The 27610-nt window shown below is 41.0% G+C and overlaps 1 protein-coding gene across 1 annotated transcript in view; it reads right to left on the reverse strand.

Moving 5' to 3' along the window:
- Positions 1-16267: 16267 nt before the first annotated feature.
- NTSR1 (neurotensin receptor 1) overlaps positions 16268-27610 on the reverse strand; it is a 103756-nt gene continuing 92413 nt past the window's right edge. Inside the window, exons 3-4 of the mRNA XM_073309117.1 lie at positions 24813-24903; positions 16268-18023 (exon numbers count right to left, since the gene is read on the reverse strand). Of these exons, the coding sequence (XP_073165218.1) occupies positions 17774-18023; positions 24813-24903 (341 nt within the window). The 3' untranslated portion in view covers positions 16268-17773. The remainder of the gene's footprint in view (positions 18024-24812; positions 24904-27610) is intronic.

Raw genomic sequence — 27610 nt, forward strand, 5'->3', positions numbered from 1 at the left:
AAACTCACTCTCCTGCTGGTAATAGCCCATCCAAAGTGACAACTCTCTTCACAATGTGCATGATAATCAAGGTGGGCCATTTCCTGCACAAATCCAGGTTCTCTCACCCCCCTCCAAAAACCACACACACAAACTCACTCTCCTGCTGGTAATAGCTCATCCAAAGTGACCACTCTCCCTACAATATGCATGATAATCAAGGTGGGCCGTTTCCAGCACAAATCCAGGTTTTCTCACCCCCCCACCCCCATACACACACAAACTCACTCTCCTGCTGGTAATAGCTCATCCAAAATGACCACTCTCCCTACAATGTGCATGGTAATCAAGGTGGGCCATGTCCAGCACAAATCCAGGCTCTCTCACCCCCCCCTCCTCCCCCCCCCAGGGGACACACACAAACTCACTCTCCTGCTGGCAATAGCTCATCCAAACTGACCACTCTCCAAGTTTAAATCCAAGTTTAACCAGAACGTCTGGGGGGGGGGAGGAAAAAACAAGGGGAAATAGGCTACCTTGCATAATGACTTAGCCACTCCCAGTCTCTATTTAAGCCTAAATTAATAGTATCCAATTTGCGAGCAGTACTCTACAAACGATGAGAGTGTCTAAGTCTAGGCTCAGGAATGCATGTTGTGATTTATTTTATATGTAACCATTTTGTTTTCAATACTTCTACTTGCTACTAGTTGAATCTCTGTGCTTTTAAAATAAACGTAGGCTTGATTTTGACTATTTACATATCTAAGAACTGTGTGTTAAGTGGAGTGGTGATCTGAAGTGGAGCTGGTAAGCTAGGGTGTCCTGTTCCTTTGGAAGCAGTGAATCTGTGAATATTGCAAGTGTCCAGTGGAACAGGGGCTAGACATTCCAGAGAGACACTCGGAGGGGTCAAGGGTTGGAGTGTGCCTATCGCTAACTTGCAAAGAAACAGCAGGGTAGGTGAGGCTTAGAAGGGAGTGCTTGTGTTGTCCATGGCCGGTGGAGCTGGGAGCTGATCTCTGGCAGGCATAGACAAGACTTCCTCGTGCTAAGGGCAGGTGGTGCCCCCACAACCCTGGGTACTCCCAGAAAGCATCACAGGGTCATAGTTGACAAACAATTGAACATGAGCTCCCAGTGCAATGTTGTGGCCAAAAGGGTTTATGTAATTCTTGGGGAGTAGTGAGCAGAATTAGGGTGATTTTATGTCTGGCATAGGTATCAGAATACTGCATGCAGAATACTGAATACCGTTCTAGTGTCCACAATTTAAGGAGGATGTCTAAAAACTGGAGAGAGTGCAGAAAAAAGAGTCACAGAAATGATTTGAGGGCTGGAGAAAATGCCTTACAGTAAGAGACTGACAGAGCTCAATCTGTTTTGCTAATCAGAGTGGTGGCTTGACAGCAGCACCTAAGTACTTTCATGAGGCACAAATACTGAGTACAAAAGGGCTCTTTAATGGAGTGGAGAAAGGCATAACAAGAACCAATGACTGGAAACTGAAGCCAGACTAATTCAATTTAGGGACAGGGCGCACATATTTAACTGTGAGGGTCACCAACCAGTGGAACAAACTACCAAGGTACAGTGGTGGATTCTCCATCTCTTTTTGTCCTCAAATCAAGACCAGATGCCTTTCTGGGAGATGCTTTAGTCAAACACAAGTTACTTGGTTCAATATAAGGATAACGCTCTTCAGACATGGTTTTGTCCTGTTTTTATCTCAGTACTGGACAGGGGACAAACCTTAGAAAAGCAGGAGTGTCTGAAAAGCAGTTCAGGCTACAGGGGTGTGAACTGCAGCACACATTAACATTCTAATTACCCCTTGTGGATGCTCCCGGCTTGAACTGAAAGGTACCTAGTCTGGGTTAACATAATCCTCTCTCAAACAGTTCTACGTTCCAGACAAGCCCTTAGGCTGCAATGAAATTCGCAGCCTTTATGCCATGGACAGTTATTGCTCCTTAACAAATAAATATCTACAACAATCAGGGGTGACAGGGAAATATCTGGTATGTGATCCTTTCATATTTTAATGTAAAAATGAGCATATTGATTTTCAATAAATATTCACCTTATCCGTCACCAAGAGACCAGTCTAAACAGGGTGATATTGGCAGCACAGGGACAGCAAATATTCCCCCCCGCCCACCATCTTTTAAAATCAATGTGAACTTATTACGGCACCACAATGCTACAAAGAGGCTACACATATTTAAAAAGCACTGAATGGTGCGCTTATAAAGGATCTCCCCCGTTTCTATTGTAATGCCTACAATCAGGGAGAGATCCCGTCCTGTGTTCAATCAAACTCGGGCCTGGAGTCTGTGTTCCTTACAAGCGCAAACTATGAAATGTGATTTCTGTTTTAATCTGGTAAGTGCCTCCCAGTATTTAAGATTGGCGGTGGCGCTGCTAACATAATGAACTTTGTCCATCTTTTTCCTAAATGGTTTTTTTTAAAATATCCTTTGAAAGAGGAACAAATAGAAACAGGCCAGGTTACTTAGAGAACTATGGCCTAGATCTCCCAGCTGATATATAAACTGATATACAGTAGCTGAGGACCTGGGTCTGTATCTTACAAATGCTCAGACTTGTCATTATATTCATTCATCCCAAGATTTCGTTGCGGGTAATGGCAGAAATTCCCACCCTGAATCAGCAAAGCACTCAAGCATGGGATAGAAGGCAAACATGTGCTCAGATGCGTTGCTGAATCAGGGCCTCAGGCAAGATGCTCCCTCTGTTAGCCAAGGTAATTAACTAACCTGTTTACCTGCCTGAAACTAGTGAAAGGTTTATTACCTGGCACTTTTCATGTCTAACAACCCCAGATTAAGTGGGTCAACTGCTCTGAGTCCAAGAGAGAGTCACCCTGCAACCATCTGAGGCAGCCTTTCAGAATGTATCAGCACGGGCACTAAATCTGATCAGACACACTTTACCATGGGTGTCATAAAGAGAAATGAGCAATATGTTATTTGCCGATAAAAAACAAAAAAGTCACCCTGTCTAGAAGAGTTCACTCACTGCTGGTGTGCCTCCTCATGGCTGGGCATGGCATAGCGGGCTCTCCTCATCTAGGAGCACTGGAGCCTGCACTGGTCTGCCTCTTACAACTCAGCCCTCCAGCCCGGTCACTTTTAGCCCCACTCTTTTCGGAGGTCCCTGAAACCTCCTTTGACGTTGAAAATCCAGCACCATTATATCAGGTCTGTGGCCTCTGGTCCTCGTGGTCCTTACAGCCTCTTATTACAGGGCTTTCAAAAGTCCTTACCCCCTTATATCAGGGGGCTTCATGCCACCTTCCCTGGGCATAAGCAGGGGCGTAATTTCAGAACAATTCATGGGGTGCAAAGTTACGGCAACATATAATTATATCTGATTTTAGTATAGCCTGCAAAGTCGGGGTGGGGGAAAGTGGAGCATATAGACTTCTGAAAAGTGTGGGGGAGGAAAATCAATGTCTGGGAGGGCACTTGCCTCCCCTTTCCCTGTAGCAAATGATGTCCCTGTTTGGAAGCTATCAAATGGTATACCAAGTTTGTCAGCATTGTTGGGTTACAATTAGCAAGCTGATTTTAAATTGTTGTAACAGATTATTTTGGAGGGGCTCTAGGGGGCTTTCTCCACCTCTGGCAGAGAGGGGGGGAATTGAACCTGGGTCTCCCAAATCCCAGGTGGGTGCTCTAACCACTGAGCGAAAAGTTATGAGGTACACAGTGGCAGCAGCGCCACCTTCTCTTCTGGCTATTTTGTGTGGCACGAGGCAGGTGCCTAACTCATTCACGCTTGGATACCCAGGATAATTACTTGGCTTACCTAAGGGATAATGCCAGCCCTGCTCATTCAGTGTTTCCCCTTTACATGTATTTCCAGAATAACTTTTACAAATGTTTCTTGTGTATCTGAATCTGGGGCTTCTTCATTGCACATTTCTGATGGGTGAGGAAAGCTCCCTTTCAACACCCAGAGCATTACACTGTTGGAAGTATGTTTCCTAGAGTATTCAGCCTTTTTCTGAATTTGGACATTTTATGGAAAGTTATACTAGGGGAAGCTTTCCATTTGAAGATTCGAGAGTATAGGGAATTATTAGTTGAATATGGAAAAATTGAGCCTACACATTAATTATTGTTAGTTAAGCTGGGGTGAGAAATATTTTATAGGAAACTTTTTTTCGGTAGAAAAATGCAGATTTGGCAGTGCCGAAATGTTTCGTGAATGCACGCAGATTTTGTTGACGATTTCAATTCGAAAAAAAGTTCAAAAAATTTCTGCAAACAATCAAAATGGCCAGTTGTGGCATTTTCAAAAAGAAATGGTGTAACTTTTCAGTGTGAAATGACATTTTGTTTCAACATTTCCTTTAATTTTATTTTTTTTAGAAATCGGAAATGTTTAAAATTACAATTAAAATGAAACGTTACGATTTTGTCAAAACAAAAGGTTTCATTTGACCTGAAACTATTTTTTTTTTTGGTGTGGACTTTTTGAAACTGCCAATGAACTGGGAAAATCCATTTTTTGCCCAGCTCTCATTTTTATTGTTACAGTCGTTTCTAAGGGCAAAGCAAGATCAGGGGCTGCTTGTGCTGGGCATTGTACATACACATAGTAACAGCTAGTTCTAAAAGATATTATAGTCTGAATTGAGATGACAGACGAATGATTGGAAAGGGACACAGCAGATAAACTCACTGGTTCAGCTTCTGATGTGACTCCAGAGAACTTAGTAGAAAGGGCAAAATAAAGTACTTTTCCATCCACCCATTTTCATATTGTGCTTTGCCAATGTGAGTGTGGACGTAAATTTCACATTGTATTTTACCCATCTGAGTGAGGAAAGAGGACATCAGAAATGTTCTCTCTCCCTGTGAGAGAACATTTGTTTAATATTTATGTAAAAGGGAATCAGCCTTCTTTTAGTGCAATTGAAATGTCTCCTCAAGGCAATACATGCAGTGCAGTCTGGTTTTTTTACAGCTTTGGTTTGCAACCACTCTGCTAGGTCTCAGATACTAAAGTCGATATACAGCAAGGAGCCACAACACGAGAGCAAACAGAATGGATTGTTCATGCTTTACAACATGCCTTAACATTTTTATAGTGAAAAAGGGGGCACTGCTTTCCCGTCCTTCAGACTTTAAAGTTTTCAATGAGAAGCAGCCAAGTGTAATTAAACTTGATATATCTGTAAATATAAAATAGCTGAACCAGCCAGTTTTTTCAAGCGAGAGGAAGAAGTACCCACTTGAGGGACTGAAATATTATAGTAAGTATATTACTAGGTAGAAGTATTTGTGTTACATCCAACCGAACGGGAGCTCTCACTGGCTTGCCATGCTGTATATCAACCACTATCCTTATCTGACTTTCAAAGAGAGTTAGACGCTTGACTCCCTGAGGCCACTTTGAAAATTCCTGGCTTAAAGCATTATGGGAAGCTGACACCACTAATACAGCAACGATAAACAAGAAGTGGGTGGAGATTTGCACCCAACACATTGCATAGCCCCATTGAAGACAATGGGACGTAGCATTGACTTCAGGTGGGGTTTTACAAGGCACATGCCAGGACAGAGTTTGGCTCAAGTGTGTTGGGACCACCAGGGCGGCAGTAGAATAATTTATACTGATATCTAGTAGGTGAGATTCATTTGGGGTTCCCCAGTGGTGGAAAGTTTGCAAGGCAGAAGCAAGCTCTCCTCTTCCAGGAAACTGAAGTGGACCAGCACAGCTCCAAGAGTGAGTAGTGCTGGCTGGTGGAGGAGTGGAATGAGAACAGCTCTACCCCCTGCACCCTCTGTGAGTAGAGCTCCTAAGGAACTTTAATCATAAAGCTCCTTTGGAACTTAAGTTCCTGGTGGAATTAAAGCTGCTTTTCACTGGGGAGGCTGCAGGCAAAACAATCCTGCAGGGTCAATCCTCCCCAGGATGCAGCAGGCCAGTCACATACAGGGGTGTGTGTGCATGCAATCTGTATATCCCTGTATCAGAAAGAATATATCAGGCATTTTAAAATCTGAATGGATTCAGACTCATAACCAAGAGGTAAATATTATTGTGCCCATTTTACAGATGGGCAAACCCAGCCACAGAGTAGTTCAAAGACTGGTCCAAGGCCTCAGAGCATGTTAAAAGCAGGGAAGGGAATAGAAGACAGAAGATTAAGATGTCTCCTGCCTAGCAGTCCCTTGCTCATACTACCAGATGTGCTCCTGCCCTGGGACTGGCTGAACATTGAAGTTACACCCATTGGTGCCGCATTTGTTAGTTAGCACACTGGTGGCATTTTCTACAATTCAGTTGGATAGCAGCACTCTGGGTAGTGCATTTCTATAGGAGTTGTACATTCGAGTGCACAAACTCACTTCATGCTCTGTTTCACAGCCCACCCAAAGCCTGCAATAACAACTTCTCCAAGATATGCAGCCTGACACGGCCTTATTGCTTAAATACCCTCATAAATTTATTCCAACCTGATCTGCAGCTCAAATACAAATTCAATAAGGCAGAGGGGGATTTAAAAGCATTGTAAATGAATTAACTTCTTGATGAATGTTTATAACATTTTATGGAGCCATTTAAACACGACAGCATTTGTTTCAAAAGGACAAGGAAAGTTGCCTCTTTTAAAGCACACATATTACTTTGATAGTAGAAATGAGACATACTGCCTGATTCAAAATGTTCCTTGCTTCTTGATGTAGATTTTTTTTTTCTGTTGCTACGAAAAGAAATAGCAATTTTGATTGGCCTTCTGGTTTCCTTCACATTGATTAGCCTGTTTCTTGATTGCGCGATTTTTGGCAGTGCATCGGTAGGGGAGAGGTTTGCATATTTTGAGCAGTTCTGTAACTTCCGTGTATTTTTGCATTTAATAAAGTGACTATAAAGTTTGCGGCTTATACCAAACTGGGAAGGGTTGCAGATGCTTTGGAGGATGGGAGTAAAATTCAAAATAATCTGGACAAACTGGAGAAATGGTCTGAAGTAAATAGGATGAAATTCAATAAGGACAAATGCAAAGTACTCCGTTTAGGAAGGAACAATCAGTTGCACAAATACAAAATGGGAAATGACTGCCTAGGAAGGAGTACTGTGGAAAGGGATCTGGGGGTCATAGTGGATCACAAGCAAAATATGAGTCAACAGTGTAACGCAGTTGCAAAAAAAGTGAACAACATTCTGGGCTGTATTAGCAGGAGTGTTGTAAGCAATATATGAGAAGTAATTCTTCCGCTGTACTCCACACTGATTAGGCCTCAACTGGAGTATTGTGTCCAGTTCTGGGCGCCACATTTCAGGAAGGATGTGCACAAATTGGAAAGAGTCCAGAGAAGAGCAACAAAAATGATTAAAGGTCTAGAAAACATGATCTGTGAGGGAAGATTGAAAAAATTGGGCTTGTTTAGTCTGGAAAAGAGAAGACTCAGAGGGCGCATGATAACAGTTTCCAAGTGTGTAAAAGGTTGTTACAAGGGGGAAGAAGAAATTTTGTTTTTAACCTCTGAGGCTTGGACAAGAAGCAATGGGCTTAAATTGCAGCAATTGCAGGCTTGGGAGTGGGGCATTCAGACTCACCTTTCCTAAATAAGTCACTACTTCTTCTATAAAGGAGTTAATAAATTCATAGATTCTAAAGCCAGAGGGGAGCACTTCGATCATCTAGTCTGACCTCCTGCATAGCATAGGCCAGAGAACTGCCCTGAATTAATTTCTGTTTGAACTAAAGCAGATCTTTTAGAAAAACATTCAGTCTTGATTTAAAAATTGCCAGTGACGGAGAATCCACCCCAGCCTTTGGTAAATTGTTCCAGTGGTAAATTACCTTCACTGTTAAAAATCTGCCTGCTATTTCTAGTCTGAATTTGTCTAATTTCCATTTCCAGTCATTTGATCTTGTAATCCCTTTGTCCGCTAGATTGGAATCAAGTCCATTATCGAATGTTGTTCTTCATGTAGGTACTTATACATAGTAATTGAGTCAGCCTTTAACCTTCTCTCCGATCAACTAAATAGACTGAGCTGCTTGAGTCTATTGCTATAAGGCATGTTTTCCAATCCTTGAGTCATTCTCGTGGGTCTTCTCTGAACTCTCTCCAATTGATCAAGATCCTTCCTGAATTGTGGGGACCAGAACGGGACACAGGATTCCAGCAGCTGTCGCACCTGTGCCAAGCACAGAGATAATATAACCTCCTCACTCCTATTTATACAGCCAAGGATTACATTAGCTCTTTGGGCCTCAGCACCACACTGGGAGCTCATGTTTAGTGACTTGTCTTCTTCATTATTACCACTCCCCTTACCCCAGTCTTTTTGTCGTCTGCAAACTGTATCAGTGATTCTTTTATGTTTTTTTCTAGTTCATTGATAAAAATGTTAACAGCATAGGGCTAAGAACCAAGCTGCATGGGACTAGAAACATGCCTGCTCAGTGATGATTCCCCATTTACAATTACATTCTGAGTCCTGACATTTCATCAGTTTTTAAATCCTCTTAATATGTGCCTGTATGGTTCTAGCTTTTAATCAAACTGTTGTGTGGTACTAAGTCAAACTCCGTAAAGAAGCCTAAGTATATTATATCAACCCTATTACCTTCATCAACCAAATTTATAATCTCATCAAAATAAGATATCAAGTTAGCTTGATGAGATCTATTTTCCATAAACCCATATTGATGGATATTAATTATATTACCCTCCTTTAATTCTTTATGAACAGAGGCCCATACCAGCAGTTCCATTCTTTTGCCTAACCAATTTATTTGAGCATGAGCTTTCGTGAGCTGCAGCTCACTTCATCGGATGCATACCGTGGAAACTGCAGCAGATATTATATACACACAGAGATCATGAAACAATACCTCCTCCCACCCCACTGTCCTGCTGGTAATAGCTTATCTAAAGTGATCATCAAGTTGGGCCATTTCCAGCACAAATCCAGGTTTTCTCACCCTCCACCCTCCTACACACAAACTCACTCTCCTGCTGGTAATAGCCCATCCAAAGTGACAACTCTCTTCACAATGTGCATGATAATCAAGGTGGGCCATTTCCTGCACAAATCCAGGTTCTCTCACCCCCCTCCAAAAACCACACACACAAACTCACTCTCCTGCTGGTAATAGCTCATCCAAAGTGACCACTCTCCCTACAATATGCATGATAATCAAGGTGGGCCGTTTCCAGCACAAATCCAGGTTTTCTCACCCCCCCACCCCCATACACACACAAACTCACTCTCCTGCTGGTAATAGCTCATCCAAAATGACCACTCTCCCTACAATGTGCATGGTAATCAAGGTGGGCCATGTCCAGCACAAATCCAGGCTCTCTCACCCCCCCTCCCCCCCCCCCCCAGGGGACACACACAAACTCACTCTCCTGCTGGCAATAGCTCATCCAAACTGACCACTCTCCAAGTTTAAATCCAAGTTTAACCAGAACGTCTGGGGGGGGGGAGGAAAAAACAAGGGGAAATAGGCTACCTTGCATAATGACTTAGCCACTCCCAGTCTCTATTTAAGCCTAAATTAATAGTATCCAATTTGCGAGCAGTACTCTACAAACGATGAGAGTGTCTAAGTCTAGGCTCAGGAATGCATGTTGTGATTTATTTTATATGTAACCATTTTGTTTTCAATACTTCTACTTGCTACTAGTTGAATCTCTGTGCTTTTAAAATGTGCATGGTAATCAAGGGAGAGTGGTCACTTTGGATGAGCTATTACCAGCAGGAGAGTGAGTTTGTGTGTGTATGGGGGTGGGGGGGGGGGTGAGAAAACCTGGATTTGTGCTGGAAATGGCCCACCTTGATTATCATGCACATTTTAGGGAGAGTGGTCACTTTGGATGAGCTATTACCAGCAGGAGATTGAGTTTGTGTGTGTGGTTTTTGGAGGGGGGTGAGAGAACCTGGATTTGTGCAGGAAATGGCCCACCTTGATTATCATGCACATTGTGAAGAGAGTTGTCACTTTGGATGGGCTATTACCAGCAGGAGAGAGAGTTTGTGTGTAGGGGGGTGGAGGGTGAGAAAACCTGGATTTGTGCTGGAAATGGCCCAACTTGATGATCACTTTAGATAAGCTATTACCAGCAGGACAGTGGGGTGGGAAGAGGTATTGTTTCATGATCTCTGTGTGTATATAATATCTGCTGCAGTTTCCACGGTATGCATCCGATGAAGTGAGCTGTAGCTCACGAAAGCTCATGCTCAAATAAATTGGTTAGTCTCTAAGGTGCCACAAGTACTCCTTTTCTTTTTGCGAATACAGACTAACACGGCTGTTACTCTTAAACCATTCTTTTGCCTGGGATTGAAGTTTGGCAGAGTTGCAACATCGGGTTAAAAGCCAATTGAATTTCACATGCCTAGACCAGAGCTGAATGGCCCTCTAACACTAGGAAGTAAGCTTTGTCATTAACTCAGATCTGCCACTTAAACATGAGCCTTCAAAATCTTAAAGTTAAAGATTTATTTCTTAAGATCAATGAATTAAAAAAACAAACAAAAAAACAAAACAAAAAATCACCGTATAATACAAAGGTTTATATCAGAAAGTAGCCTTTTCATTATACTTTGGTCATAAAATACAGTATAAATCATAGCATCTTACATTAAAACAACATTTTAGATTGTTACACGGGGGGATTTCACATCCCACTCCCTTCCCTTTGCCAGAGTAACTATTACAAATTAGACTCTGAGACACTCTTAACATTCATTATTTCTGACACACAACAGGCCACATAAAATAAAGCACGTACAAATTCTGTATTTTTTTTTAAATGTGCACTTTTTGTATTTTCACCACAAGTACAACATGTCAAGTTGCACAGCTTAAGAGATTCTTGAGTACAAAGCCAGGACATCAGAATGAAATTTTTGGATTGGCTATTTAGCTGCTAAAAAAAAAATCCAGACTAAAACAGACAAACTTGTTCAATTGTTGTTTCATAATGGGAAATAATTTTAAGCAATACCGTTTTTTCCCTAACAGAATTACCATACAATTCCATAATCACCAAAATATCAAAATAATACTCAAACGTATATTGCACCCACAAACGCTATGCTGTCATGCTGTGTAAATGTGTCTCGTCTTCATGAAGGGCGTATGCTCTGGTGATCAGACAGGCTAAAGGACCTTCTATTTAAATCTGCAACACAAATCGTGTGTAGTTGTAACACACCTTTCTTTTGTGTTTTGTTATACATTTGCTGCTATAAATGAAGAGATCCTGTTTGCTAACCCCTCCCAGATGATCCTTCTGTTTAGCTCAATTTTTAAAGGGCAAAGTCATTGAAGCAAAATCTCATGCACTTTACAAAAAGACAAGATCAGCAGAGCATTAAACACTAATGAGTGCTGGACTTTTGGTGATAAAGTCTTGTCGAGGGTATATTCCTGACTAGTATAATGACACTAGAAATCTGATTTCACACACTGACAAAATGGATGACACTGTCAAGAACACTGCAAAGATAAATGAAAGCTTAAAATTACATTTAAAGAGGTTGCCTGGCAAAGTCACTTAGAATCCATGCGAGCATTTCACATCTGTGGGTTCTAAGGCTTCTTTGAATGGAAATGAGCATTGCACATCGCTAGTAGGAAATGCACATAGATCCACGGTTCATCCCCAAACCTTAGGTTAGTAGAGACTGTGATTAAAAAGGAGCAGAAGGGAAACAGAGAAAAATTCTAATAAAGATCATTTGAATGTACCATGTAGTCTATACCATTTTCTTGCAGCAACCAGTGTTCTTTTCTCTATAATACAGTGCGGGCTTCTCTTTAGCTAGAAAAAGATGAGTGCTTGTTTTAAATTGAGTCTTGAAACCGCCTGCTCACTCCCATGAGTTTCTGAATATGCCAGAACTTTGGAGTCTGAAATTATGTTCCAAACTAGAACTTCCCCCTGTTTCCAGACATCCAGATTTGGCCAGTTGAAAAAGATTTGGCCTGCAATTGCAAATCAGGGCTTTTGATTTGGGCCTGTCTCTGTTTTAGAATGCAGGAACAAAGGTTCGTGAACCAGAAAAACAATTGGGCACGTTCACAAAATCTTGTATCTCCTCAAGGTTAGTCTGTCCCTACTAAGAATCCATCAAGGTTTGTCCCAAGTTGAGCTCTTTCCCATTTTCATGCCAAATCAAAGATAAACATATCAGCTGCTCAGAATTACAAGGATATCTGGGTATATCTCACTTAATCATTTTCCTGTCTCGGGCACAGGTGCACCTCGGTCCCTCCCATTCTCTGCATGTGGCACATAATCATCTAGCCTTCTGTGGGCTGTAATATTTTGGTCTAATTTCAGCTATTGGGGTTAGTGTGTAGGTGCTGGCTGGTGTTGGTGGCCTGTAGTATACAGGAGATCAGACAAGAACACCTGGTGGTCCCATCTGGCCTTAAACTCTATGATGCTACAACAATATTCTCAGTGCTGCTGTAACCCACGAGAGAAAATCTAGGACAAGCACCTCAGGCAAGACTGATTTTCATGCCGGGCTTTTATTCTCTCTACCGATTGAAGAATGGATAATCAAGCCTGTTTTGGCAGGTTGGTATTTACCAGGAATATTAATGATGTTTAACATCTCAAGAATGATTTGGTGCAGCGTGGGTGTTTCAAACACACCTGAGTTAGGTTGATAAGTCCCACTGAAAGTCGACTGGACTTGTTCTAACTTCCCTAGGCACTTTTGAAACCCCACCCTTAAACTGTGCAGCTCCTGTTAGAGGTGCGGTTAAAACAATCCGGAGGCCACTCCCAGGATCAGAAATATGGGCTCTTGTCCACTAGGTCCAGAGTTCAGTCTATGAGGTTGTGACTCATCTTCCCTCTACTCAAAAAATGTAATAGGGAGGGCAGTTTTTAGATCTGCAGGCTGAGTTTGGTGAGATTCTTCAGGGAATATGGCCACAGCCAGCGTGCACATTACTTGCTGCCATTCAGGTTATTTTTGCAGCGCTCTTAATCAGCTGGAAGCAGCTTCTAACGATGCTGGCATGGCTGCGACACATCCTGCTACTGTATTATCTCTGCCTATCCCTGGGGTAAGGCCCAGCTGCAGGCCTGGTGACATTCTGTCTACCAACACTGTTTGTTAACATCAATGGGAGTTCCATGGTAGCTAAATTTCCATGTTCTGTGCTGATTGCTGAAATTACAGAATTATTTTTGTCTGTATTCATTTTTTTCCTAGGCATTCGAGGCGAAAAGACTGATCAACTACAGGAATAGAATTCTCGTCCATGAAATGATATAGACAGACAAACAGCAGGTATCCTGCTTGGATCCTGACCTGCAACTTCTGCAGTCTGGACTTAAACAGGTCTCTTTTATGAGAGCAAATAATATCTTACTGTCAGTTATTTCTGGGTGCAATTTAGCTCCTTTAGACATTAAATTACCTGCTTTGGTAGCATAAATTATTTAAATTGTTCATGCAGCCAGAATTATTTGCAACTCGAAGGCCCAGTTAGGCTGAAAATTTGGTTCATTAGGCTCATTTCTGATCTAAACCAGACAGGTATCCATTACTGTGTGACTTGAAAATAATGATTTAAATGCAAACTTCTTTGAAGCTATATGTATTACAGACCTCACGGAAAAGCTATGAAGATTAATTATTCAGGGTTTTCAAAAGCACCTTCCAGAGTTCAGCACTCAGCTACCCATTGAAAGTCCTTATATTTCTATTGGCTAATGGGGATTTGCTTTTCTTTTCTTTTTTTGAATTGGGCCTGATCTCTCTTAGCTGCTTTTAAAAATCTCTCCCCTAATGTTTGTACATCATTTTGAAACTATAAAGCATTGTTATAGAAAGTTTCTTCAAGTCTTCCAATACTTTTTTTTAAACTTTCATAAAATATTTTCTTACCTATAATGGTCACACTTTATATTAAGGTTACCTTTATAAATAGTTAATAACGGGTTAATGAACGATGAATGGATATTTCAATAAATGACTGATCAATTGTTAAATACTGTTACATAATCCAACAGGGCAATAGCTTGCTTATCACTTTGGCTTATAACCATCCATAACATTTTCTACTGATGTCTAACACATATTGCTCATGTTTGTAACACGCTTATAATATCTGTTGATTATTCATAAACCATTTATAAATGAAACCTTCATGTAAAGTGAAACCACCCTACCTTTTGGTTTTTCTAGGTAAATTTAATAAGTAGTGCTCCTAACTAGATGGAAGCCCACTGTATGTACAATAAAGATGCTCATTTAGAAGTAATTTTTGCACGGCTTCTGGGATTAGCATGGGAATCGAATAAAAAAAGAACGCAAAACAGAGCAGCGCTCACATTTTGGCAAAGTCAAATGAAACTAAACCCAGAAAAATTTCCATTCTAAACTTAGAACCCTTGATTTTCAAGTGGATTTGTATAGCTATAATTTAATAGCCTTTTGATAGCTATGACTTGAAGCTGTGCACGCATTAACTCTGTCACCTAAAGCATATGGGACCTAATCCACAGGACACTAGTTCTGTACTAGAAAAATTCAGTGGTGGTCAGACTGACCTTTATCAATCCGGTGGGAAGTTTAATTGGGAAAGGGAGACTAATTTTCAGGAAACCTTTTGGTTCTGTAAAGTTAAAATGGTAAGCCTCTTTCATGTAACAATTAATATTGCAATCAACTGGCTAGTATATCTATGGGTGTACCTCTGCCATTTACTCAGTGGAGTCAGGGCTGTTCAGCTGTGTCTCATAGCCCCTACACTGCTATGAGCTATTGGAGATTCTATTTTATTTCACAGGATAGGGGATTCTGCTTTTGAAGCAGAGGGACATAAGTTCTGTCCTCACTGCCACAGGAAATTCTGAGTGGCCATGGTGTGCCAGCATAGCAGCACCTGTTACCACCAAGAAATAATAGTTTCTAAGTGACACTGGACTAGTTCAAGAATTAACTTTGCTTGGAATACCAGACAGTCAGCCTCTCTTTTTCTAATATGATGTGACCCTCTCGTTTTTAAGAACAAATCTGCAATTTACTTCCTTCTTATAGCCCATTCAACCCAACACAATTAATCTAAGCATCACTTAATGACGATCAAAACTTTAGCAAATTGCACTGATTTTCCTAAGATTTAACTTTGTCTGACTGGAATTATTGGTCTGCTTGTCAGGTTTCTGATATAACCATTTGCCCAGGAGACATGATAGCCACACGTGGCAATGTAAGTGAATTTGGCTATGTGCAGGTGGGCCTGGACAGTATTGTGTTAACTTGTGCATAGGTATATACTAGAATATGATGTGGCTGATCACAAGAGCTTGCCACAAGTTGCCCAAACCCTTGTGCTTGTTCCATTTCACTCAGCTCACCCGTCTAATAGCAGAGTTACTCCTTTAGCTTATTACGTGGGGCCTGTGTTTTTGGTGTATTTTGTTGCATTAGATGGTTTGCTGGTAGAGATGGGAGCATTAATTCAAACCCTAAAGCTACACAGCCCGTTCGGATAAAAGGTTCACAAATCCGAATCTAGGGTTAGATCTGATCCAAGTCCCACTTTTCCTCTGACCATAGCTTTGGTTTGCTGCCTGCATGCAGCCATGCTTGAATACATATTACCCCTCAACAGCTGGGCTGAATGCCTGTATTAAGCATTCATTTAACAAAGAGGATTTATGCCACAAATTGGTTTGTATGTACACACCTCCTGTCAGAACATGACTGACTAACAGAGCCAGTCACCTCCTGAGCACTTCTTTGTGGCCAGAGGTCACTCTCTGATGTCTGGCTACCAACTTCTCCCCTATTCAGGCCCGTTAATAACTCACCATCGACAGGTAATTACAGCATTCCCCTTCTGGGGTCCCATTTATTGAGTTCTTACATATTGGACCTTCTGGTCCCAACATTAATTCAGTCACACTCTGCTAGTCAGGGTCTCTAGTAGGAACTAAGCCTCATACTCCCAGGCTTTACCTGACTGAACCTCAGCCCTCTGGTTCTGGCTTCCAGGTCCAAACCCTTCTCTCAATCAGGATCCCTATTAGGAGCCTCCGGATTACTGCTTCTCCTCTCTGTCACAGCTCTCTTAGATTCAGAATCTTCCTTGCAGAAACCTTTCACTCACTGCCATTCCCTCCACTCCTACTCCTCTTTCTACTTCATTTTGCCCTCTTGCTGCTCTTTATAGGGCAGTCACCCTAATCTCTGCCAGGAGTGGCTCATTCTGTAATCAGTGTTGGCTAGCTCCAGCCCTTAAGAGGCAAACCATCCTATTACACTGGCCTATTCAGACCCAACCATTCTCTCTGCTGCCCTCTAGTCTGGTTTTGGAACTGGGAATCCTGAATTTAAATAATCTTGTTTTCTGTTAATTCTTCAGTTGTGTTATCTGCGGCTAGAGATTGGTAAAGACACCAGTTAAAAAATGACAGGAAATACAGATCATTCAGTCACAGAATAAGCAAATTGCACTAGAGTCTTTTGTGGCCCTTGTACCTTGGACTTGAGCTTGCCCTTTGGGATATCAGCAACCTCTCTAATAAAACAGCTGCAAATTGAGGAAAAACTGGAATAACAGTGGCTAAGAAATCAATCAATTATCTGTGGCCTGCAGAATTCATGCAGGTTGCTCTATGCCTCTCCTTCATCCATTAGCAGCCCTCACTCATCATGGTCCAGGCATTTGCTCACCTCTTGATATGGCTCAACTAACTTTTTACCTTTTTTCAGTGGTAAAAATGGGATTTGGCTATGAAGCTAAATGTAAGATTGCCCTCTTATTTGTTTTTAACAATAAGATTTGCCTCGATTTTAGCATTCTAGCCTTTGTCATTATTATTATTATTATTATTTATTATTTTACGTATTTGTGTGATGACCTTGCTGAAAGGACTCAATAGGTATCGAGGCCCCATTGTGCTGGGCATTATACACACACCTAACAAAAAGATGATCCTTGTCCCTTGCTGTAGCTCACGAAAGCTTATGCTCAAATAAATTGGTTAGTCTCTAAGGTGCCACAAGTACTCCTTTTCTTTTTGCGAATACAGACTAACACGGCTGTTACTCTGAAACATGTCCCCTAAGAGCACTGAACAGTGTTTTCCAAGGTGCCATCCTAATCTAGGTAAGGCATTATCGTTATTTTGTTATTTAATATAGGGACACCAAATTGGGTCTCCTGGACACCCTGGTCTAATTAATCAGAATTCAGAATGAGTTCTATAAATAGCCACCTTGCTCCCTGAGTGCTATATTCCCTATTGATTCCATTATTTTCATTCCTCTTTCTTTTATCACCTCTTGGATTACTACTCCCCCCTCAAAAAATATCCCTTTTCACTCAAAACTGCCTTGCTCCTCATTAACGTCTCAGCTCAGTGCCACCAAGAGAAACGATGTTGAGCTCTTCAACTTTAGCATGGCATCTCTGCATGGAGAAAAGGACGAAGCACAATATGAGTTGCCTAAGCTTGACATTTATAGGCTGAAGAAGTGCTGTGGCTTCCCAGGTTACACTGCATCTGAATCTATGCCGTACCGAAGTTACAAAAATGCGTAGACATTATTCACAAGAGGCAAGGCTGATGCTTTAAAATAACCCCAAAGTTACTGGCAGAATGAAGCCTATTTGTTCCAACAAAAATGAGACTGCTAAACACATTTGTGTTATGGTGAATTTAGAGACCATGCGTTAAGGTCGCAGAGGTCTCTCTCATGTCCTAAATCCATGCTGAAACACATTCTCCCTTCCTTTGACTTCATTCGGGTCTCAGTATGTTGTTTCCCTAGTGACTTGGCTGGAAAACGTATGGTTGCTAGAAATGCTGTTGGACTTCCTGGTGAAGCTGGGTCTCTTTTTCTTCTTCCTCCATGGCAGGCACAGGAATATGAGCGTGGAGAGGAAGATCTGGCGGAAGTTTGCAGACACCAGGTTGTAGAGGATGGGATTGATGGCAGAACTGACGTAGAAGAGGACATTTGTCAACATGTAGAAATAGTGGTAGAAGTTATAAAGGAACCTGATGGAACAGAACAAGAAGAGAGGAAATTTGAGTGCGGGAGGAGAGTATGAATAACTTACAATTGCAGGGTTAGAGAAAATGGAAGCCAGATTTTCAGCGGATGGGGATTACCATACTGGATATCACCTGTGGGCCATCTAGTCCAACCGTGGCCAGCACCAAATACTTCAGAGGAACATTAAAATCCATCAAAAATCCTAACAGTAGATAGATGTGGGATAATCACCCCCTCACAAACATCTCAACCTAATCCCCTAATACTTAGAAATTGTTTTAAACCTTGAAGCATGTGATTTTTATATCCCACCACGATTTGCCTTGTCTATAGACACACCTGAAATTAAAAAGGCTAGACTGAAACGTTGCCCTACATGATGCACAAATATATGCATGTTTACCACAAAGGCTGCTTAAGTGGGGTTGTCTACACTGCAGTATCTATGGCAGAGCTAAGACATCATAATATATGCTGTCACCTCCTCTCTCAAGCCAGTGAGAACTGCATCGATGCATTGAATCAGTCTCTGTGGTAGAACGAATATATATTTTGAGGAGATACCCATTTTATGGTTGACAATAACAGGATTTTTCAGTGAATTCTGGACATGAAAGATACAAAATAGAGTTTGAGGGTTACAAAATAGAGCTGGTTGAAATTTTTCAGTCCCAAGTGTTTTTTCAATGAAAAATGGCCTTTTTTGGAAACAAACATTTTTGTGTGTCATTAGAAGATTTCCAGATTTTCAGTGAAAGGCTCCAAATCTTTCAGCTTTCAAAACTGAAGAAATGTTTGCTTTTTGCTTGTTTTCAGTTTTCAACTACTGGAAAATATTCAGTTTTTGATTGTTTTCAGATTTTGAAAACCAGAACATTTTTAGTTTTTCCACTGAAAAGCTAGAAAATTTCCATGAGTGTTTTTTTGGGGGTGGGACGGGAGGAGGAGGGGAGAGTTTTGTTTCTTTCAAAAAATGTTTGCGGAAAATATTTAGTGTTTTCTGTCCACCTCTGTTAAAACAAAGTTCTACATAAGGGGCCTGATTCAAAGCCCATTGACGTCAACAGAATTATTCCTATTGACTTCAATGGACTTTGGATGTGGTTCTTGGGAACAACTTTGCTATCTGATGAGGAGCTTGTATCACTGTGATAACATATCTAGTGTTGGTCAATATTTTTTGCACAATTTGTTCATTTTTTTTAATGGCCTTTTTCTGAAAATGAAACTTTTTGCTGAAAAATTGACATAGAATTTTTTTTTAATTTTTCCTCAGCATTTCTCATCAATATCCTCACAGACTTTTTTTAACAAATTATTTTCAAAATCATTCTTGAAAAATTTCATTGACCAAACCCCCACTTTTCAGTCCCAGAGTAGGAAAGACAAGGTAATATCTTTTGAGGGAGTAACTTCTGTTGGTGGAAGAGACAAGCTTTCCAGCTGCACAGACCTGAAGATGAGCTCTGTGCAGCTTGAAAGCTTGTCACTTTCACCAACAGACGGTATGTTAAAAGAGATTACCTCAGCAAACTTCTTAGTGAAATTGTCGACCTGTTTTTCAACCAGGTCTAACTATAACCCATACAGGAGTTCCATCCTGTTCCCATTTTAGTCAACTGCAAAACTTCCATTGCTTATAGGTATGTAGGAACCAGACTATGGCCAGGAACTCATCAGCTTGATAATAAACAGGTGGTTTTAGTGTGATGTGCAAACACTGCAAGGGTAGAAGGCACGGGAATGTCTACAGACTGAAGAACTGTGTATAAGATACTGCACTGCCTTCTCTAATTACTTATGAGAGTTGTCATAGGTATATGCCAAACTTTGTAAAGTCAGGACAGTTATTTTTAGTGGCCTGAGAGGTTGTGCACCATTCTAAGGCTGTCAACATGATAGCATGAATCCTGATTATAGGGTTTTGCTCTGTGCAAAAGGTTTTTAAGGGTTACGACACACAGACCTCCAGAGAAAACCACAGTCTATTGCAGAACCCACATCAGTGTCTCTGATTTAATGGCTACAAAGTGCTAGGATATGGTGGCAGCTGAAGGCAGCCAGAGGTGCACTTGTTTGGGAACGTGCACATCTTCCAGACTGAAAGAGCTTGTCACTTAGTTCCTGATGGTGTTAATAATTATAAAGAAAATGTGAAATTTGAGTAGCTTGCAGTGCTGGTGCCCTTTGTTCTGGCCAAAGGAAGTACTGTGAAAGTAAGTATCCTTTCAAGCAGTTCCTTTCTAAAGATCAACAAATGTTAACTTTGGTCTATTCAGTCCTCTTAACACACTTTAATAGTTTCTTTACTGTGGTTTATCCCTACAGAAATATACAAGATTTCTGACTCATACACACAGAAAATCTTCACAGGTTCCTCTTCACTAAGGCCACAATTTTCAAGTGACTAGCGATTTTAGGTGCCTTAATTTTTGACTGCCCAACCTGAGACATCGTAAAGGGACTGTCTCAAGGCAGGTACCCACAACCAAGTCTCTTCTGGAAAAATCTTGGTCTCTAAAATCATGAATGCTGTCCAGGATCATACTTCATATTGATTCCCTTTATAAAGAGATTAATAAATGATGAATAGATGTTTTAACAAATGGATAATCAATGGTTATAGATTGCCATAGAGTCCAGCAGGACAATACGTTGCTTATAACCCTCTATAACAAATACTACTCATGTCTATAATTTGCTTATCATTTATTAACCAGTTATAAACAGCAATTTAATATGAAGTGAGAGTCTCTGCTTTGTTTTTGTTTCCGTAAACATTAACTGAAAAAGGACCCTGGTTCATCTCAGACTAGGTTCCTCTTTAGAGCTGGTTTCAGGCTGCTATGGGAAAAAGGATGGATGTATTTAGACAAGCACCATTCGATCATTCCCACAATAAACTGAATAGCAAGATCATCTGAATTAAAGGCACAATCATCGTGCTGGGAGGATGCCGCCAGGGTGCAAGCCAGGTTAGAAGAATGCTGGGTGGTGTGTTCTGACAGGGTGGAGTGATTCTTGTGGAGCAGGGGAATAAGCTGATGAGAGACAGCATTTTCAGTAGGAAGGGTCCAGCCACTGGACTAAAATCCCTGGATTACTAGGTGTGAGCAGGTAGAATTCATAGGCATAAATGGCTACGTCACACTACGAGCGAGGGGGGTGAGCCCCTTGCTCATGTACACGTTTGCACAAGCTCAGTGAGATCTAGGGTGGGTGTAAATAGCTGCGTAGCTCAGCAGAGCGAGCACATACCTCCCAGGTTCAGAAGGGTTTGTACTCAGCACAGCTCCCTCGCGCCTCTGCTGTCACAACCAGGGCCACCGCAGCTACGCTGCTATTTATACTCACGCTAGCTCTCAGCGAGGTAGCATGAGCAGGGGAACCAAACCCCTAGCTCATAGTGTAGGTGTAGTCTAGGTAGTAGGGTACTCATTTGCAGAGGTACAGAGAGCTCCACTGATCTTAATGGGCAGTACAGATGCTCAGCATGCTTGAAAATCAGACCTTGTGCTCTTCTGCCTGATCACAGATAGACCTGTGATGTTTTAGCAACCCCAAAACACAGACCTTAAACCCTGTGTGGTAAGAATTGGTGGCCCATTCCAATCATTACAAATACATCGTTGGTCTGTAGCTATGAGGTATTAATTCAAAAGAACAAGATTTCTCTTGTTCAGACATGGGCATATTTGTGAATGAACTGATGTCAAACCACCATAAGCAATTAATTAATCAGCAATATTGGTAGCTCACCATTCATAATATATCTGTAATTGCAGGACTTCCTTAAAATTAATCATCTCTTTTAAAAAATGTTAAACTGCAAATGGAACACATCAATCTATGTTAACTGCAGACAAAGTTGTCTATTCCTTTTGCTCAGAGCAAATGTTATTGTTACATAACTGCTTGCTGCTTTAAGTGCTTTTCTTATAGTAAAGTAAACAAGAAATAACAGTTTGCTCCAATGCATGCCTACGAGTCTATTTTCTCTGTTAAATCTAAAATCCGGTTGTTACCATGGTAGGATATACAATTTGTTTTGGTGGACTGCTCTACTGGAAATCACTGTTTCTTGTGCTTGGAATTTATGATATTTTAATAATATCTTAGTTTAGCTGCATTTTAGCATTGTAGAAATATCCTCCGCTCCCCTCCTCTCCTATTCACTGCGGGAAACAGAACTCTTTTCAGAGAAGGAGGATGTAATATTGTAAAAGAACTATCTGAGTAATGGTTAGATCCTTCGCTGAACACATCTCCTGTCATCTTCACCTCAAGGAATCTGGGGCTAGATTTTCAAAAACTTTAGGTGCACAATTGCATGTGCAAAACGTATGCTCTATTATGTACCTGTTCTGCACATGCAGTTGCCATGACTATGGAAAAAATTGGATAATTGCATGAGCATATAGCTAATAGGATGTATTTGCATGTGCTATTGTCATCTTTTATGTGAGCAACATCAATACATGTGCATATAAACTAGGTGTGCAATTACAAGCATAACTGCCCACCTAAACTGTCTGAAAATCAGGCCACTGGCCCCTGCAAATGGATGATGATTCCTATATGTTAATTCTGGTCTTTCACTGCTAAACTTAGCAATTAACCTACTCCACTCTTCTCATAGACTTTAAGGCTAGCGGGGACCATCTGGATCATCTAGTCTGACCTCCTGCACACTGCAGGCCACAGAACCTCACCCACCCACTCCTGGAGTAGGCCTATAACCTTTCGCTAAGTTACCAAAGTCCTCAAATAATGATTTAAAGACTTCAAGTTACAGAGAATCCACCGCTTACACTCATTAAAACCAGCAAATGATTCGTGCCCCACGCTGCAGAGGAAGGTGAAACACCCCTATGATTTCTTCCAATCTGACCTAGGGGAAATTACCTTCCCAACACCAAATATGGCAATCAGTTAGACCCTGAGCATGTGGGCAAGACCCAGCAGCTGAACACCTGGGAAATAATTCTCTATAGTAACTTAGAACCCTCCCCTCTAGTGTCCCATCTCCAGCTATTTGCTAATATTTGCTAATAGCAGTCACAGATTGCCTATAATGGCCTGTGACCCATCTCATCAAAACATTTCCTCCATAAACTTATCAAGCTTAGTCTTAAAACAAGTAATGTTTTTTGCGTCCTTTACTTCTCTTGGAAGGCTGTTACAGAATTATGCTCCTCTGATGGTTAGAAGCCTTTGTCTAATGTCAAGCCTAAATTTATTGATGGCTAATTATATCCATTTGTTCTTGTGCCAACATTGGCCCTTAAATAACTATTCTCCCTTCTGGGTGTTTATCCCTCTGAGGTATTTATAGAGAGCTATCCTGTCTTCCCATAGCCTTCATTTTGTTAGGCCTAACAAGCCAAGCTCATTGAGTCTCCTCTCATAAGGTACGTTTTCTATTCCTCTAATCATCTTTAGTAGTCCTTCTCTGCACCTATTGCAGTTTCAGTTCATCTTTCTTAAACATGGGAAACCAGAATTGCACGAAGTATTCCAGATGAGGTTTCTCCTTGTATAATGGTAATAACGCTTCCTTATCTCTATAGGAACTACCTTACGTGATGCATCCTAAAATAGCATTAGCCTTTTTCACAGCTGCATTGCACTGTCAGCTCATAGTTATGCTGTGATTGACCAATACACTCAGGTCTTTCCTCTTCTCTGTGGCTTCCAAATTCTTGTTGTTAGTCCCTAAGTACATGACCTTGAATTTTGCACTGTTAAATTTCAGCCCATTTCTATTACTTCCGTTTCCAAGGTCATCCAAATTTACTTGTATGATATTCCAGTCCTCCTCCGTATTGCAATACGTTGCAATTTTGTGTTATCTGCAAATTTTATTCGCATACTCCCACTTTTTTGCACCAACTTCATAAATGGAAATGTTAAATAAGATTGGTCCCAAGACCATTCCTTGAGGAATTCCACCAGTAACCTCCCTCCAGCCCAACATTTTACCTTTCAGCATGACCCATTGTAGTCTCCCCTTTAACCAGTTCCTTACTCACCTTTCAATTGTCATATTAATCCCCATCTTCTCCAATTTAACTAATAATTTCCATGTGGAACTGTGTCATGCTTTACTGAAATCCAGGTAGATTAGATCTACTGCATTTCCTTTATTTAGAAAATTGGTTATCTTCTCAAAGAAAGAGATCAGGTTGGTACCTTTTCTAAAACCAAGATGCATTTGTATGTTGAAATGATGCAGCTATTTTTCTGTCTGTGGATTCTCTCCTATCACCTGGAAAATGTAGCTTTTTGGAACTAAATTGTGTTATGACATGAGATGCTCCACCTTACACCTAATGTCTCTGGGTCTTAGATGCATACCAACAATCCACTTAGGATGGATAAAAAATGATCCAACCAAGGATTTTTTAGGGACTGGCAGAGGTGAAAACTGGTCACTGTACTAGTAACAGGTGGTAATTTTGTGATTGCCAACATGAGATAATCGGATGCTGTTTGAATGCAAGCTAATGTTTCCCAGCACATACATCTTTGGGATCCAGCTGTTAAAACCTGTAATAAAAAAATCAAGCTGAAGACAATTTTGAGACCTTCTTAAGTTCTTATTTTCCCTGTAAAACTTCAGGGCCAGATTCTGATCTCCTTATTAAATATCACCATACCCACTACTGACCCCAAAGGTGCTAGTAATTGAATAACACGGTACTCAGGTGAAGTAAGGGGAGCACAGTCTGGCCCCTAGACCTCTGCAGTGACATGGTACAATAGCATTCTACTTCAAAATAATGACTCACTCTGTCCAGTGATCTGCTGGAACATAGCAAAACATGAGACGCCGAACATGATAAGGAAGCCAGCAGACCACGAAGGCAATCACAACAGCACCTGCAAGGTACAAACATTTCCATTATTTTTTTATTGGAAATAAAAAAGCGATCAGTTTTTGTGCACATTTAACACTGTTTTCGTTTAAAAGCACCAGAATGGTCCTATGTGCCATTGTGCTATTAACAGCCCCAGAGGGATAACCGTGGCTTTTATCTTTTATGATGGAACAAGGGTAATGGAAATAATGGAAATTGGTTACAACCCATGGGGGAGTAGCAGGGTATAAATAGAAGAAAAGAGGTCTAATGCATGAGAAGGCAGTAAAGGAAGCCTCACATTGTCTAGTTCAGACTCTACATCAAGCAAAATCTGTCTCCACGTTGACTGTATTTATATTTTATCTAACAGAAATAACCCATAGCACTTTTTTCATCCAGCGGCACATAGAATAAGGAATACCACAACCTCAGTAGTGCATAGCACATACCTGTGTCCCATGTGTATAAAGCCATTGAATTATCAGGAGTCCCATTGTGTTACTGATCATCAAATGATTTCTAAGGATGATTTAGCTCTTTGGGGCAGGACCCATCTTTTTGTTCTGGTTGGACAGCACCTAGGGGTCCTGGTGCATGACCACAATCCAAATAATACATAATAATACTACTGATAAAATCAATAATCAGGTGTATCTCTCAATGGTAATGTTTTATTCCTGAGGGACACCTTTTCAGCAGGAGTTTGCAATACACCAGTCACCACACACTCCATTAGATTTGTCAAAGTAGAAACGGTGACAGTTCTGCTGGAAACCTTGTGACATGAATGCAGTGGCATAGGTGGAGTCTCTTTCTGATGAGCACAAAAGTCCATTTTAAGATGTGATCTTTCAATATGTTATTGTAGCAGGAATAAAATTTTTATTCCAGATCCACTGATTGACTGAGGGAGTTCTATGGGTGTAACCCTAACAGCATCCTAATGCAAGAGGCTCATTGGTATCTGGTAGGGAGTTTCAGCTGGCCTGACCAGTTCAGTGTACCTCAATTAATTAATGTCAAACTGTATCTGGTGTGTCATATAAATGACCATTGGAAAACTAATCACACCAATCACTAATATGTACGTAAATGCCCAAGGGACCATACAAAGGAAGGAAGGAAATGTGGAACTAAAACATGTTTATTAGACAAGTCTGGGGAGTGGGGAAACAGGTTTCTCCCAGACAAAGGACAAGCCTATGCCTCCAGCCAGGTGTCATCAGAGTCAATTAACAATCACATGGCAAGTGGCCATTTATTTGCATCTATAGGGCAGGAACAGATCAATTTACATTTTAGCAAACACCAGCATGGAAAGAAACCAGCACAGAACTTCCTTCCCCACCAGACTCCATGTCTCCTTCCTCATAGCTGGAATGACGTTTATTTTGGGTGGGAACCTTCAGAAGAATTTATTTCAAAGGTTCACTGAACTATACAAGAGAGAGAGACAAAGAACCCCAAGTTATCCTTCACCTTGGAAGACAAGGGGAACCAGCACCCTGTACTTCTGTGGAAGGTCCTAATTGAGACACTGTCAGCCAGGCTGGACAAAGAGTGATTGGTGAGAGAAACCATCGTAAATAAAGGCTAGATTGCTAGATTAAGTTTTAGATTTTGATGCATGTTCTTCACTTTTATTTGCTTGTAACCACCTCAACCTTTATTTCTTTTACTTGGCATCACTTAACCTATGTCCTGTTGTTAATAAACTTGCTTTGTTTTAATTGAAACTAATCCAGTGCTGTATTTGAATTGAAGTGATTATTAATCCAGTTAATGAGGCAAGCTGCTGGGTACTGACTCTTTAAAAAGCAAACAAATTATTATTCCTTTGAATGGCTCAAGAATGGGCTGGACATTGCAGAGCACACAGTTTGGGGGAACTCTGGGTTTGGGGTTTTATTGGAGTCACTTGGCTAGTAGTAACCATTGCTGGTAGATACCAGAGTGGGGCTGGGGTGTAACAAGCAGGCTGCAGGAATAAGAGCACTGAGTCAGAGCTGCTAAACACACAAACACTCAGTGCTCACTTATTTTCTGGCTGTCAGCATCCAGGCTGTGAGCCACAGCAGCAGAACATTTAAGGCACCCAGAGTCACGGGGCAGGCAGTGACACAACTTCTCACTGGTCTGGATCGCACCCAAAATGCGACAACAGTATATTACATTTGTCTGATATTCAAGAAAATGCCTCTAGCTAAAAGGGAAATCCTAACATGGAGTTTAGAACCTCTCTAGCAACATCTCTACTGATGAGAATGAAAGTATGTGTGAAAAGCCGGGGGCTCTCTACAATCAGAATGCATTTCATTATACGGTGATCTAGGGACAATTTCCAGACAAACCAAAAAAATTTTCATCAAGAGACACAATTAAGGCTACAAAGTACTTTAAAAACAAGTTTAATAGCATTTTAGGGCCTAGGTCTCCCCTCACTTTAACTGAATTACTCCTGATTTACACTGGTAAGTGGGACTAGAATCATGTCCTTGGAAGTTTTCCAAAATAAAGCAATCAGACCTTCCTGAAATTCATGAAAATTGCAATTCAGATTCCACCAGTAGCCCTGACTGTGTTCCCCAAGTCAGTTAAAAATGCTTCCATTTAGACCTGATCCAAATCCCACTGAAATCAATGGGAGTCTTTTAATTGACTTTGATGGGGTTTGGATCAAGCCCTTTATCACATGTCTGAAATTATTTCTTGACATCAGCCCAGGA

The sequence above is a fragment of the Lepidochelys kempii genome, chromosome 13, assembly GCF_965140285.1.
Source record: "Lepidochelys kempii isolate rLepKem1 chromosome 13, rLepKem1.hap1, whole genome shotgun sequence".
NCBI lineage: Eukaryota > Metazoa > Chordata > Testudines > Cheloniidae > Lepidochelys > Lepidochelys kempii.